The 16,170-nt window shown below is 36.3% G+C and overlaps 2 protein-coding genes and 1 pseudogene across 2 annotated transcripts in view; 1 reads left to right on the forward strand and 2 right to left on the reverse strand.

The window, feature by feature from the left end:
• Positions 1-16,170, forward strand: part of LOC123826934 (ephrin type-A receptor 6) — a 912,013-nt gene that overhangs the window by 713,162 nt on the left and 182,681 nt on the right. The window lies entirely within an intron of this gene.
• On the reverse strand, positions 1,410-1,760 carry LOC123826900 (NADH dehydrogenase [ubiquinone] 1 alpha subcomplex subunit 5-like). The gene is made up of 2 exons (XM_045851140.1): positions 1,696-1,760; positions 1,410-1,578 (listed from the first exon to the last, which is right to left on the reverse strand). The coding sequence occupies exons 1-2, from the start codon at positions 1,758-1,760 to the stop codon at positions 1,410-1,412; spliced, it is 234 nt and encodes a 77-aa protein (XP_045707096.1).
• On the reverse strand, positions 15,393-15,882 carry LOC123826901 (annotated as a pseudogene).

Genomic DNA, 16,170 nt, shown 5'->3' on the forward strand with positions numbered 1-16,170 from the left:
CTAGTTTCATTTTTCTGCCTATATCTGTCCAGTTTTCCCAACACCATTCATTAAATAAAATACCTTTAGCCCATTAAAGTGCTTGCTTCCTCTGTTGAAGATTAATTGACTATATAAAGTTGTGAGTTTATTTCTAGGCTTTCTATTCCATTCCATTGATCTATGTGTCTGTTTTTATGCCAGTACCAGGATGTTTTGATTACTATGGCCTTAAGTTATAGTTTGATATTAGGTAGCGTGATTCCCCTAACTTTGTTCTGCTTTCTCAGGATAGCTATTTCTATGTGAGGCCTTTTGTGGTTCCATGTAAAATTTTGAAATATTTGTTCTAGTGCTGTGAAATATGTCATTGGAATCTTGATAGGAATTGCATTGAATATATGGATTGCTTTGGGTAATATGGACATTTTAATGATGTTAATTCTTCCTATCCATGAACACAGTATATGCCTCCACTTATTTGCATCTTCTTCAGTTTCTTTCTTCAGTGTCTTATAATTTTTCAAGTACATGTCTTTTACATCCTTGATTAGGTTATTCCTAGGTATTTTATTGTTTTTGAAGCAATCATGAATGGGATTGTTTTCTTTTTTTTTTTTTCACCTGAGAAGTAATTTTATTTTTGTTTAACCTTAAACTTGTCAATTGTTTCTTTCCTTGTTTTCTTTCTTTCTTTATCTTGATACCCAGCTACACTCATTGGAAACAGTAAAAACTACTTAGTGGCTCCACCTGGAAGTTATAACCATACAACTAAGATGTTTTGAATAAAAGCCTATCCATATGCCAGATAAACTTTAGGAATTCTTATCATCTCTTCTTTTACAGAAATTCTCTCTCCTGGTGTAGTTTGATTAAGGGCCAGAAAGTTAACTTCCTTAAATGCAACAAAAGTTTAAGTTTTCCAACTACCACTGTAAATAAGAAATCTTTCTTTCAAATACAAAATCAATTTCCTCAACTGTACAATGAATTATAATTTAATGGTTTTTCTCTTACTTCACTTCAAACAGTGACCTATACATTTGTTTAAGCAATAATAAATTTCTTCCTGGTTTTGTCAGAATAAATAAAAAATCAAATGTGTCAGAGATACTACCAAAAATATTTCACCTATCAAATATATGGCCTGTGCTTTGAAACATAGAAATTTTTTCAATTAATTTTCAAACCTTATAGAAACTCTATTTTATAAAATATCAATCTTTCAAATAATTTTAATGAATGCTTTAACAAAAACTAACCCATAAGTCCCTATTATCATCATCATCAGTTTTAACAAGTCTCCTAAATATATTCTGCATCAGTTTTCTTGATTATTAGATGTCAATAATATGGGCATATTTTTTATATAACAGAACATTTAATTACATCAGTTTCCCTTCAACTCACAAGTCATTTGATGATGATTATGTTGACCATTTCCATTGGTTGTCAGGAGCCTCTTCCACTAATGGCTCCCATGGTTTCCATCGCATCATTTTTCTGGCCAGACTTAATTCATTTTCAGTTTGAAGAATCACCTCTTCTATTTGGCCACCCTGAAGTTGGTCTTCTAATTTTTTAACATCTGGTTCTGCTTTAACCATATCCAGATTCTCATTTATAATATGTTCTGTGTACTTTCTATATGCTGCATTTTTAGGGATTTGCTCAAGAACATCAAGAATTTTTGTGTACAATATTCTTAGCCTCTCGTGCAGACTTTCACACACCACCAACCCCACAAGGCCAGTAGTCTTCTTCAGCAAGCCCACCATGACAGCTGGGGTTGTTTTCTTAATTTCCCTTTCTGACAGTTCATTATGGGCATATAAAAATGCAACTGATTTCTAGATATTAATTTTATATCCTGCTACTTTGGTGACTTCATTTATCAGTTCTATTACTCTCTTGGTAGAATCTTTGGGGTTTTCTATGTACAGTTATTATGTCATCTGCAAATAAAGACAGTTTTACTTCCTTTCCAATTTGGATGGCTCTTATTTCTTCTTGTCTCATTGCTCTGGCTAAGACTTCCTGTACTGTGTTGAATAAGAGAGGTTAGGTGGACATCCTTGTCATGTTGCCAATCTTAAGGGGAATCCTTGTAGTTTTTGTCCCTTGAGTATAGTGTTGGCAGTGGGTTTGTCACTTATGGACTTTATTATGCTTAGGTACATTCCCTCTATTTCCATTTTGCTGAGGGTTTTTATCATAAATATGTGCTAAATTTAATCAAATGCTCTTTTACATTTATGGATATAATCATGTGGTTTTTATCTTTCATTTTGTTTATGTGGTATATCACATTGATTGATTTGAGAATATCATATCAACCTTGCATTCCCAGAATAAATCCTACTTGATCATGGTGTATGATTTTCTTGATGTATTGCAGTGTTCGATTTGCTAATATTTTGTTGAGGATATTAGCATCTATGTTCATCAAGGATATTGGCCAATAGTTTTCTTTTTTTGTAGTATCTTTATCTGGTTTTGGAATTAAGATAATGCTGGCCTCATAAAGTGAACTTGGGGGCCTTCCCTCTTGAATTCCTTGAAATAGTTTGAGAAGTGAAGTTAGTTCTTCTCAGAATGTTTGGTAAAATTCACTTTTGAAGCCATTTGTTCCAGGGCTTTTGTCTTTTGGGAATTTTTTTCATTACTGCTTCAATTTTATTAGTTGCAACCTGTCTATTCAGATTCTCTGATTCTTCCTGATTTGGTTTTAGAAGATTGTATATTTCTAGGAAATTATCCATTTCATCCAGGTTGCCCTATTTTTGACATATAGTTGTTCATAATATTTTTTTTACAATTCTTTGTATTTGTTTGGTGTCTGTTGTTATTTCTCCTCTTACATTTCTGATTTTATTTACTTGGGTCCTTTCTCTTCTTGATGAGTCTGGTTAAAGGTTTGTCAATCTTGTTTACCTTTTTAAAAAAAAAACAGCTCTTGGATTCATTGATATTTTGTATCATTTTGTAGACTCTATTTTGCTTATTTCTGTTCTGATCTTTATTATTTTCTTCCTTACTTATTTTGGGTTTTGTTGTTCTTTTTCAAGTTCATTTAAATATAAAGATAGATTAGTTATTTGAGTTTTATCTTGTTTCTAGAGATAGGGTTGTAAAGCTATGATATTCCTTCTCAGGATTGCTTTCCCAGTGTCTCACAGATTTTGGATTGTTGTGTTCTCATTTTCATTTGTTTCAAGGTATCTTTGATTTCTTTCTTGATCTCATTGTTGACCCATTCATTGTTTAATAATAACATGGTAGTTAGCTTCCATGTCTTTCCATGTTTTTCAGTGTTCTTATGGTTGAGATCTAGTTTCATAACATTGTGGTCAGAGAAGATGCTTAATGTGATTCAATCTTCTTAAATTTATTGAGACTGGCTAGTATGTGGTCTATCCTAGAAAATGTTCCAGGTGTACTTAAAAAGTATGTATACTGTTTTGGGGTGAAGTGCTCTGCATATATCAATTAAATGCACTTGATCTAGTGTGTCATTGAAAGCCTCTGTCTCCTTGTTGATATTCTGTCTGGAACATCTATCCACTGAAGTCAGTGGAGTGTTAAAATCCCCTACTATGACTATAGCTCTGTCAATCTCTCCTTTTATGACCATCAGGATTTGCTTTACATCTTTAGGTGCCTCTGTGTTGGGTGTGTAAGTGTGAACTAAGGTTATATCATCTTGTTGAATTGTTCCCTTTATCATTATGTAGTGTCCTTCTGTGTCTCTTACTATAGCCTTGGCCTTAACATCTATTTTGTCAGATGTAAATATTGCTCCCTCAGCTTTTTTTTTCCATTCCATTTGTATTAAATATCTTTTTCTATCCCTTTACTTTTAGTCTGTGTGTATCTTTTGATCTCAAATGAGTCTCTTGGAGACAATATATACATGGGTCCTGTTCCATTCAATTACCCATGTCTTTTGGTTGGAGCATTGAAGCCTTTTACATTGAAGGTGATTATTGATAGATGGTGTGTAGTTTATTGTTAGACTATTTTCTTCTGGGTTTTTTTTTCTTCTTTCGCTTCTTAAAGCAATCCCTTTAACATTTATTGCAGTACTGGTTTGGCGTTAACAAACTCCATTATGTTTTTCTTGTCTGGGAAGCTCTTTATTTCTCCTTCAATAATAAATGATAGCCTACTGTTAATTATGATGTGTCTTGTGGCTCTTTGAATCCCTCTTGTTTGGGACTAGCTCTGTGTTTCCTGGATTTGTATGTCTTTTTCCTTCATCATATTAGAGCAGTTTTCAGTCATTATTTCTTCAAGTACATTCTCTATCCCTTGCTCAGTCTCTTCTTCTGGTATTGTCATGATGTGGGTATTGTTATACTTCATGTTATCCCAGATGTTTCTAAAGCTCTCCTCATTTTTAAAAATGTTTTTCTCTTTTGCCTCTGTGCTTGGCTGTTTTTTCTACCTTGTCTTCCAAATCACTTATTTGATCCTCTGCTTCACCTAACCTACTCTTTATTCCTTGTAGTGTACTATTTCAGATATTGCATTCTTTATTTCTGGCTGGTCCTTTTTTATAGTTTGTACGTCTTTTTTCATGCTGTTGAGTATCCTTATAATCATTACTCTAAATGCTATATCTGGTAAATTGCTTGCCTCCCTTTCATTTAGTTCTTCTAGAGGTTTCTCTTGTTCTTTTATTTGGGGCCTGTTTCTTTGTCTTTTCACTTTGGCTGGCTCTTTGCGCTTCTTCTGTGTATTAAGTAGACCTGCAAAGATTCTAGTGTAGACCTATGTCAAATGCTGCCTGTGCCTGGCTCTGGGCAACCTGTGTGGAGCTATTAGCAATTCACAGCTTGTAGCTTCCTCTAGTGTGCCTTGGTGTGTGCAGAAATAACCAGGCTGTGCACCAGGGCAGAATTTTACTTGTACCAGGCCTTGGGGAGGGTCAGCTAAAGCCTCAGTGCTCCCAGAGATCTGCCTTTGCTGTTAGGCTTAATCACTGAAAGAACCTCCAGCCATACTCAGCAACCTGGCTTAAGCTCCACAGGGTAAGGTAAGAGGCATTCTGTGGGTGGGGCTATTGCTTCCCCTCTGCTGCCACTTGGAAAGGAGTACTCTGCCTGAAAGATATGGTTTCTGCAGTATTGGGAATGTTTCAGCACAGGGATCCTGGCAGCTGTTTCTTCAGCTCTCTCTCCAGAGCAACCAACTCCAGTCTCTCCTCAAGCATCTCTAGTCCACTTTGCCCTCCCTCTAGCAGAGCCCTGGGTAAGTGGCTGCAAATGAAATTTTGCGTATTGGTGCTTTAAGAGGCTATCTGCATCTCTAGTCATCTCTCCCTGGTGGACAGAAACCCTGCCACTTTTCATATGTAATTTGGGTGTCCTTTCCCAATCTGGTGCTCTGGAGTCTCTGGTGACACTCGTTATTTAGACCCCACACCTCTCCTGGGGACCCCCTGGCTGCTGAAATATCCCTCCAGTACACAGGCACCACCTGTGGTAACCCAGGCAGCCCTCTCATGCCTTCTCACACCCTATCAGTTTCATTGTGGTGATGTGGTTTCTTCTGTATGTCCTTTTTTTTAAGGCTTCTCTCTAGGTAGTATTCAATTGGTTATTCAGGATGATTTTCCTTTCATTTAGTTGTAATTCCAGTTTGGTCCTGGGAGGAGGTTACTGAGCTTCCACTTACTCCTCTGCCATCTTAAACATACAGTATGACATTAGTTTCAGGTGTACAGTATAGTTTTTAGACATTATTATAAAACTTACAAAGTGATCCCCCGATAATTCTAGTATCCATCCAACACTATACATAGTTAATACAATATTATTGATTATGTTCCTTGTGCTATATACTACATGCCCATGACTATTTTGTACCTGGCCATTTGTACATCTTAATCACTTTTTCTTTTTCATATATTCCCTGAACTACTCTCACATCTGGCAACCATCAATATGTTCTCTGTATCTATGAGTTTGTTTCTGTTTTATTTGTTTACTTTGTTTTTATATTCCATGTATAAGTGAAATTATATGGCATTTGTTTTTCTCTGTCTGACATTTCTTACTACAGCTTTTTAGTAACATCTGTGTCTGTGTTAAATAACTATGCCTTCCAATGACTTGGTTTGGAAATTGTGGGACTATTGAGAGGGTTGAGAGTACTCATGAGATTCTTAATCTTTTTCTTACTTGTACATAAGGAATTCAATATGCCTTATAAGGCCCAAAACAAGGAAGATAAATGTAAAAGAATCATTATAAAGCAGTGTACTTTTCAATTATATTAAGTAGAGTAAGGCTTTAATGCTGGTCCTCTGAAAAACACTAATGGATTTAGTTGACCTCACATTCAATAATTGCCAGTAGTATAACATAGCTATTATAAAAAAGCTAACTCCATCTTTGGTTCCATTGATATAAGAAAAGGACGATTTTTAAGGAATGAATGAGCCCTTTCACATTTACATCTGATGATCGGTTTCAGATGACACATTTTGAAGGTAACTGACATGACAAAGTATGTTTTTTTTCCAAAAGTAAGGTAATCAGGATGGTGAGATTTTAAAATAAGTGTCTGCTAAATCAAGATATGCATTTTATACAGTTAAAAATGCAGGAAAAAATGAAAGCAAAAATAATTGGTCTCTACAGATACCATTTGTATAGTCACATGCAGCTGCTCAGACTGTTACGTGGAAGTTGCATGAAAGCAAATTTTGTACTGATCACATATTAATTAGGAAAGCCTGATAGTGAAACAGACTGACACACAAAGCATAATCTCAGAGATGCAAATAAAATAGTTTAAGAATGTCTAAGATATTCAGGCTCTTCTCAATTCTAAGATCCCTTGCCTGAGTGATAGCCATGATATATTTCTTTCATTTTATTAACCTATCATGTAATGTGTACCAAGTCACTTTTACCCACCTTAATTTAACCAATTACAAGAAAGTACTTATTTAATTACTTTGAGAAAGGACTGTGCATTCCTCTAGGAGAAATCCATGTTTCATTACCCAACAGAGGAATAGTTTTAATAAGCTATAGTAAAGGCAGAACTGATAGGGTCATTAAAACAACAAACACATATTGAACAGCTAGTACAATGCTAATACAAATAAGGCTTAGCTCATACTCCATGAGCATATATGTCCAACAGAGTGACAGAAAAGTAGAACATTAGTAATTGGATACATTGATATGGATACATAAGTGAATGAGGTTCAGGGTAAGCATGGTAGATCTACTAAAAAGGAATGAGAATCAAAAGAAGAACTCTAAGGGAAGTAACACTTAAGCAGAGTCTTGAAGAATGAATAAGAGTTAGCTTGGTTAGAAAGACAAGGAAATGTTATATTAATTGCACAAAAAGCATGTAAAAATAAGCTACAGAAATGTGAAACAGGTTAACAGGTTTACAAACCTACAAGCATTTTCTTATTCTGGTAGCAAAGGATGTAGTAAACCAATTTTGGTAGATGTGGCCAGAGAGCTTGACAAGTTGAAAAGTAACTAATAGAAAAACTCTATATTTATTAAACAAAGGATTAATATGGAAATCATATAATAAATTTCTACAAATCATGTAAAAAATATCCTATTACATAAAATGGGGCAGATGTATGAATAGCTAATTTGCATAAAAACAAATATCATGATCAATAAGAATCAGAAAATATATTCAATTTCACTAGTATCCAATAATATGCAAATGAAAGCCAAAATTAAATTACTTTTTACCTTTACAATTAGTAAAAATTAAAGCAGTTGATAATATCAGTGCTGGGGGGACAGGGAAATAAGAACATATTTATCATTCACTATTGATAGGGGCATAAATTGACACAGACTTCTGTTGGATTATTTGAAAGTCTATCATTTTAAAATGAACGTACTGTTCAAATCAGAAACGCCACAATTGTGTAACTATTTTAGATATACATACGATACCCTAAATTCTCACCAGGAAGGAGATAGTTAGATAAATTATATATATTTTAGAGTGAATATTATGATGCAGTTAAAAAGAAGGAAGTTTATCAATATCATAAAGGGTCTCCAAAACAGGTAATTAAATTTAAGCATAAAAAGGTAAGTTAAGTGTAAGATATTTTGTATAATATTTATTTTTAAAATTTATAAAACAAAACTATTTTCATATCTATGTATGGAAATACATGGCATTCAAAAACATCTGCAAGGACACACATCAAAATGATAGCAGTAGGGGGCTGGGATTCAATAAATGATGAAAGAGAATTTTCATTTTTCTAAATTGTTTAAAGTTTAATAAGAATATGTTTTTGAATTACAGCATGATTTACATTGTAAGGATTGTTCTTAAATCAGTGGGGAGCATTGAAATGTTTTAAAAAGGGAAATCAAATGTATTCACATCTTGGTAATATCCCCCACCAGCTGAATATAAGAGAGATTGGAGAGAAGTTAAACTGGAGATGGGAGCCACAAAGTGATGGCATGCTGTTTAGCGAACAAACTGATGGTTGTCAGAAGGGAGAGGGTTTAGAGGGCTGGGTCAAAAAGTTTAAGGGATTAGTAAGTACAGACTGGTAGTTACAATATAGGCACAGGGATGTAAAGTACAGCATCAGAAATATAGTCAGTGATATTGTAAAAACTATGTATGGTGCCAGGTGTGTACTACACTTATCAGGGGGATCACTTCATAAGTTTTATAATAATGTCTAACCACTATGCTATATTCCTGAAAGTAATATAATATTGAATGGCAATTGTAATGAAAAAAATTTTAAAAAGTAGTGACAATAATCCAGAGTAGAAAATAATAATGGACTTAAATAAGGTGGTGCAATTACAGTGATTATGGAAAGATTACTAAGAAAAACATTTACTATATAGAATTCATGGGAAATGGCCCCAAGGATAGGAAGGGGATTGTGAGAAAGAAGTCTAAATGACCCTTAAGTTTCCAACTTAGCAGTTAGCTGAAAGGTTAAATCCATTTACTTAAAGAGTACAGGCGTATGTGTGTACAGGGGTATGTATGTTTGGGAATGGATTATAGGAAGTATGATTCTTAAATCCTTGGGATATGGAGAAATTTGGGGTTTTGAATAGGAGAACTATCTCAAAAAAATTTTTTTCTGTCAATTTTTTCCAAGAAAAAGGTATTCATTCTCTATAGAAAGGGTTGATTGCATATGAGTTCCATCTAAACATAACTATATTTCTATACAGTTTGAAGAAATTTGTAGATTACACAAAAAAAATATTCAGTGTATTTTTTCCCTTGGGCACTCAGTCCAGGGAGCAGCTACATATAGGGCAAGGGTATCAAATTCATTTTCACTGGGGGCCACATCAGCCTCAAGGTTGCCTTCAAAGGGCCGAATGTAATTTTAGGACTGTATAAATGTAACTACTCCTTAACTAGAAGTAAGGAGCTCGGCACTGCCGCGGGGTAGAAACAAAGTGCAGGGCCAGATAAAACAAGTTTCCTATGGGCCTTATGTTTGCCACCTGTGATCTAGAGATACAATGAACAAGATCACATGACACTGGCCTCCTAGAAATTAGCCTAAAGGTGGAAATGTAAATAGTCCAAAATAGCCAAAATGATCATTTTGAAGGCTGTTTCAAATTCAAAGGGTCAGATGAAGTTATCATAGGATATTGGTGCAGTTAGTTCAGGCACCAGAAATGTTAAGAGAGGACAAATCAATCTATCCATTTATGGCTAGATTTTGTTGGGAGTGACAGAAAATTCCAAATAATAACAGATCAAATGCATAAAAATTATTGTCCCCATGTACACACACCCAGAGGTAAGCAATCTTTGGCAGATAGGATATTTTTATGATTCTCAAAGACCCAGGCTGCTTTCTTGAGAGGCTATCTTCAGCACACTGCCCGAGGAAGAAAGGGTAAGCATGGTCATATTTTCTCCATTTAGGGACATTTTCCCTTATACGCATTGGTTAGAATCACATAGCTTTATCTGGATGCATAAGGAAGCTGGAAAAATATGGTCTTCATCTTTATGGGCCACTGTCAGTCTCTGCCACCATGAGGTCAGATCATGGCTAGAGATTCAGGACCTTCCAAAGTCATCCAGTGTGAACCAAGGTTGTTCCTTTTGTGGGCTAGTCAGCATGTGCCATAAGCATGTCAGTCTTTAAAAGTTGTTTCAGGTAGGATATTTTCAGGTAGTGAAAATTATTCATAAGTTTTTTCATAAAGTACACATTATATAAATTAACGAAAAAATCCCATGAAAACAATCATTTGTTTCATTCAAGACTGAATGTTTGAAAAAGCTTTATACATTTATTATATGCAATTGTACTAAAAGTTGGGTAAGTCAATACTTCATAAACACTCACACACACATGATAAATGCACAAGTTTATCTTTATGCAATCATTTTTCTTTGATCTACATATGTCATTTACCAAGAAAGACATGTGTCCTCTTCATTGTCTATTTCTTGGCAAGCCTATTCCACACTTCAGTGTTTATCTCTGCCAGAACTTCTTTTCCGTAAGTACAGTTTGCTAGATTATGGCCATATCTATGCTTAAATGCAAACTTTCTGGGCCTCTCTCCAAACTCAGAATTTGTGATTACAGTTAAGCAATGATATTGTGACTTGCTTTTTTTCTTTCCTGAAAATACTCCATCTCCTTAGATCACTACCATTCAGTACTGTGAAAATATGATTTGAAAAGCAAATTTAAATGGGGCTTTCTAATTAGGCCACACTCATTAGTATTTTCCCAAGCCTGTACCCAGGTTACTTCAGGGTTATATTCACACAATTAAAGAGCGTTCAGTTTGAGATCTGTATGCCTTTGAGTATGAGTGGGTCACTCTCAATCATTGAGTTTGATCCAACTGCTCATTCAGCTGAAGTGAATTAAGTCTACTAGGCCACCAAGGTGCCATTTAGTAAATTACCTCATCCAGCACACTGCATCTGCCCATCTGCCTCACGTGGGTGAGCAGCTTTCTTCCAGGGAGTGATTTCATCACCTCAGTTCTCCACTGGTCCAATCTTACTGGTCCAATCTTACTGTTGCTAAAGGGTGATTCACATGACACAGTACTTCCCCCCAGCCTCAGACTATAAGACTACCCAATGATCTGCTTCATGTAAGAGCACCTGTGCCAGTCTTTAAAGGCTAAATGAAAGAGCTGTTTTGTTTGGATTTTTTGTAAATCAAATATAAACAAAAGTGCATTATTGTTCTCTAAACTCTGAAACTGTAAAATTGGGTAATAAATTCACCACCATATAGTGAAATTATTTGGCCCTTTAAAAATAAACAACCATCTTTCCCTTAAACTATTAACACATCTACACAAAATAAGTGTATTTAAATAGCAATAAAATTGAATGTAAGTTATTTTTCTCTTGCAAATATAAATGTTCTTTTAATTTCAATGTAATTCTGTTCTTCTCTTATGTATTAACTCCAGATATTTATTGGTTCTTCTTCTGAAAACTAACATCCAAAGCATAAAATACTTTTTGTGTTGCATTAATTTGTTAAATAAAGCTTTGAAAGTGGCTGGGTGCCCAAAGAGCCCACACAGAAATAAAATGCACTCGATCTGCTTCCAAATGTTTTCCTCTCCACATATATCATGTCAGAAGCTGCCGTTTTTCTCACAGATACTACATCCAAGAAATTATGATCATTCACCACCATGAGCAGAACATTTTAGCAAACTACCCAAATTTATATTCAAGGCAATATTTAAAATGTAATAAAAAGCATGTATGTTAAGTGAACCAGTAATCTAATGATATGAGGGTCTGAAATTGCCTTAGAATTAGCTCTGGAGAACACAGTGGTAGCATTTTTCAACAGTGAATAACACCTGCTAGCTCTCCACGAGTTTCCTTCCACAATTTTCATGGGACATGCTGTACTTGGATCCTCATTTTGAACTCAGTCTAATGGCCTGCCAAGCAGAGCCTAATGGTAAACAGGAGTGAGAACAGTGGCACAGCAGGGAGCTGGAAGACTGGCAGGGCGATATTATTTCACATATACTTGACATGCCCAATTCATGTAGCTTAAAAGTAATAAAATCAGGCTTCTTTGAGTCAGCTTCCATTTTCTCCCTTAATATCAGGAATAAGTATTACCTTAGATCAGAACAGAAAGTTAAATTAATATAGGCCTAAAAGACATCAAGCTTAGAAAAAAAGTTATAGCTTCAATAAAAAAATTAAAAGATACAGTAAACTGGATAATGCCTGACTCTTTTCAAGCTCATTACACACTTACAATTTTATTTGAAAATAGACCCCAACAAACTGTTACTAGTTTGCTTTTAGGCCAGCAAGTCTCAACCTTTTCCATCTCATGACAGACATAAAGTAATTGCTAAAATTCTGGAGCACACCAAAAAATATATTTTTTGCCAATCTGAAAAAAGTTGGTATAATTTTGATTCATGTACACTGGATGGCTATTGTTGTGTTGGCTGATGTTAATTTCTTCTTTGACAATCTAAGGGGAAAGAGGTCAGTGCCCCTGACTAAATAGTCAGGTACTGCATGCTTTAAAAATTCCTGTAGTGCACCGGTTGAAAATCACTGCTATGGGCCATAGTTGGATTTGCTGGTTCATATCTAAGAAAGTAAGTCCACAGAGAATGAATGCTGAATTAGTATCTCCACTCACAGAATATCATCTGTGGTTCTGTGCCTCCCTTTTCTCTTGGATTTGTATAGTTTAGATTGCTCTGCCCTCAGATCTTCTTAAATATGTAAATGAGAGAGCATGTGTGCAAAACTGAAAAAAAAAGAAGGAGGATATGTGTGGAGGTCCTGTTACCTGGTTGTTAGTGTCCATCCATCTGTCTGTTAAAGGACATGAGCTAGACAGATGGCTTTCCATGTCATGCTATTATGATTCTAATGATATTTTGACTAACGTCTAAACCAATTGTCAAATTTTGTCATTTCACCTTAGAAGTTGCTATCAAAACCTTTAATAGCATTGTCATGAATAAGGAAGGCATAGGCATTCATTATAATTCCTGTCTTTAAAAGCTGCCTTCAAGGTTGACCCCTCTATGCAACATAACATGCCAGGTTCTGTTGGAAATATAAAAATGAGAAACTCTTCAAGGAACTTACTGTAGGACATGTCATGAACAGAATTATACTACAAGGAAAATGTAATAGTGTTGTAAGTGAAGGAGGAAAAAGAGCCAAGTAAGGTTGGTAGTGACTACTTTTTGCAGGCACTTCATTGACACTACCTTGAATCACTATCTTCATAACAGACTGTGTCCACGTGTTACCAAAATGGGAACTGAGGCTATGGATGTTAAAGTGATTTGCATGCAGTCATTCACAAAACTGCAGTTTAGCAAAGTTTTGAAATTGTATCCCTCTGACTCCAGTACCTGTAAGCTTCTGAGGGCAGCATCGCTGCCTGCTGAGGAGACACAGATGAGGCCAGATCATTGCAGCGTGGAAATGGAAGGAAAGCCTCTTAGACTGGGTGGCACTCCAGCAAGGCACTCAGAATGGGTAGGGGCAAGATGAAGCATTCTCACTTTTTTCCAGAAAGTAGGAGCAACCCATTCAAATAGCAATGAATATTCTGTTATGTTTGGAGTAAAAGTGAAAAATTTTGAAACCATTTTACCTAGGGTTTGTGCCCAATAGTAGCGAGACTTTGAAAATCTTTTAAACTGAGGAGTGACAAGACCTGAACAGGAAAGACTCAGGGAGGTGTCACTGTAAGCGTTTTCACCATGCTTGGTAGGGATGTGGAAGGGAACCTCACACACCTCAAGGAGAAGGTGACCGCCTGGAAAAGTGGGTGTATGTTTGCCACCATCACCACCATTACGGTGCCCTGCCCATCATACATTTATGGTGTCAGAATTGATGTAAAGTCATTAGCATCTTGATTAGTTTTGTTCTCTGATGGCAACTCTCAATTATTTTCAGGCCTAATTGTGTTCCCAAATTATTTTCAAGACCAATCAAATTTCAAAATGGCAATTACTAAACCAAATTATCCTGCCATCTAATCTACAACACACAGATTCCAAATGAGTACCACTCTGGCCTGAAAAAGCTAACAGAACTTTGAAAGCAACTTAAATATCTTAGCCTTAAATGAGAAATGCTTGGTACACATTAACACATTTGTTTGTGGATAGGACTGCCAAGGGTGTTATCAATAGTCAAAAATGAAACTAAATCCAAAACATTCTCTTTCATGCTCTGCATATGAGGCAGTAATGATGATACACCTGACAGTCGGTGACATGCTAGCAACAAATGACCGGACTGACTGGTCCATAGGCAGCCTTGAGAATTAGAATCAGAGGCAAGCTTCCTCGTGACCTCTTTACCAAGTGAGTTAAAGGAACAAACCTCCCTTTAATGGCATGACAGAGAAACCCATAGTTTATAAATATTAAGTACATAGCATACTTTGGCTCTGAAGCTGACTAGATCTAGCTCATAGACACATTGATAAATGCTACTTAACAGCTCCTTAGCTGACTCCTTGGCACCTGAGGTATAAAAGAATTTTTTATATAGTTTAAGAGTCTAACCTCAGGAAAAATAAAGGCTAGATAAGAATCTACCAACCAAGGCCCTGTATGGTAACTTAGTTGAAAGGACATGCTTTTCTTTTATTAAAAAAAGTATACATACATGAAGAGGTCCCCCCAAAATGGAATTATCTTCCAGAGGCTAGGCCCTTTACAGTACAGGCTTGCCCTACTAGCTAAGTGTTCTAGGAACCCATCTGTATCAGTGTACCAGCTGGCATTGTTGTGAGAGGCTGTGTTCGCTTCGGTGAAGTTTTTTGAAGACTATTTCAGCACTTTTGCCCATTTCATGATGGGTGATTTTTGAATGCACCTGCCCACACTGCACTGAGTGTTCAGTAGTTTTTGACCAAAAACATTATGACCCCTGTGCCCCACCCCGATTCACCTGATTCACCTGATCTCGTCCCAAGTGACTTTTTATTTGTTTGTTTCCCTGGATGAAAAAAGTCCTCAAAGGGAAACATTTTGACAATGTGGAAAAGGTGAAACAAAAAACATCAGAAACACTAAAGGCATCAAAATTGACAAATTCAAAACTGTTTTGAACAGTGGAAAAAACATATTGGTAGGTGTATCACATCAAATGGAGAGGACTTTGAAGGTGACTGAAGTTTAAACATGTAAGACTAAATACAAAGTTTTTTATAAATAAACTCTGGGGTTTTTTGAGTCCCCCCTCATGTGTATGTGTGTGTAGATAGATAGATAGATAGATAGATCTTACAGGGGCTCAGAGACTTAATTTTTTTTTAAAAAAGCATAGACAAACAAATATGACACTGCAGCTGAAGATACAGAGTCCAATACAAAAATCAAGGCAAGACAGACCACCTAAAGAAAAAATAAAAACACAGCACCAGAAAAGGGGCTGAACAGCCCAGGTTCTGGACTGGAGTCCTGCTTTGCGTAGGTTTCTTGTAGGTACTTCTCAAAGGCAGTGGGGTTTTTCCAGAGCCCATCCCCATGTGTGTGCAATGGGCTATTGATGTTGGGTTCTCCAAGCAGGCCCTGGATGATGACAGGACAGTCCTGACTTCATATAGAGCAGACCGCTTGTCATTTGGCATGTCCAGGCAGATGTCACCCTAGGTGTCCACATTGGGGTGGAAGCAAGGCATGAGGAACTTCACCGTGGGAAATGGTACAGGTAGCCACTGGGGAACTCTAAGGAGAGCTCGTACCTCAGTCTTCTTATGCTGTGCCAGCTGCTCCATGGAGGGTCCCCACTCATTTGAAAAGGCTGTCTGATTCAGGGAAGGCAGAAATTATTGTTGCCAGACATCATGAGGGTCACCAGCACCTGCTGTAACCTTCTGCCCATGGGGGCCACCAGTGCCCCATGTGCTGGGCTCCTTTATGATTGGATGCTGGAAGGAGGTAGGTCATGCTCTGGGAGGTCTGCCTGGGCAGTGCTGGTAGGGACACAGGGACTCAGAGAACATGACTGTATCTCGGGAGGATATGTTTTTCAAGTTTAGTTCTCCCCTTCACTAATTCTTAGATAAAAGAACTCATGTGTATTTCAGGAATTTTAGAATTTTCATCTGCCCCTGGTTCCTAAACACTGGTTCTTTATCAGCATTTAAAATGGAAGATCATATATCTCATT

This window comes from Phyllostomus hastatus, unplaced genomic scaffold (genome assembly GCF_019186645.2).
Source record: "Phyllostomus hastatus isolate PE091 unplaced genomic scaffold, TTU_PhHast_1.1 phas_contig_86, whole genome shotgun sequence".
NCBI lineage: Eukaryota > Metazoa > Chordata > Mammalia > Chiroptera > Phyllostomidae > Phyllostomus > Phyllostomus hastatus.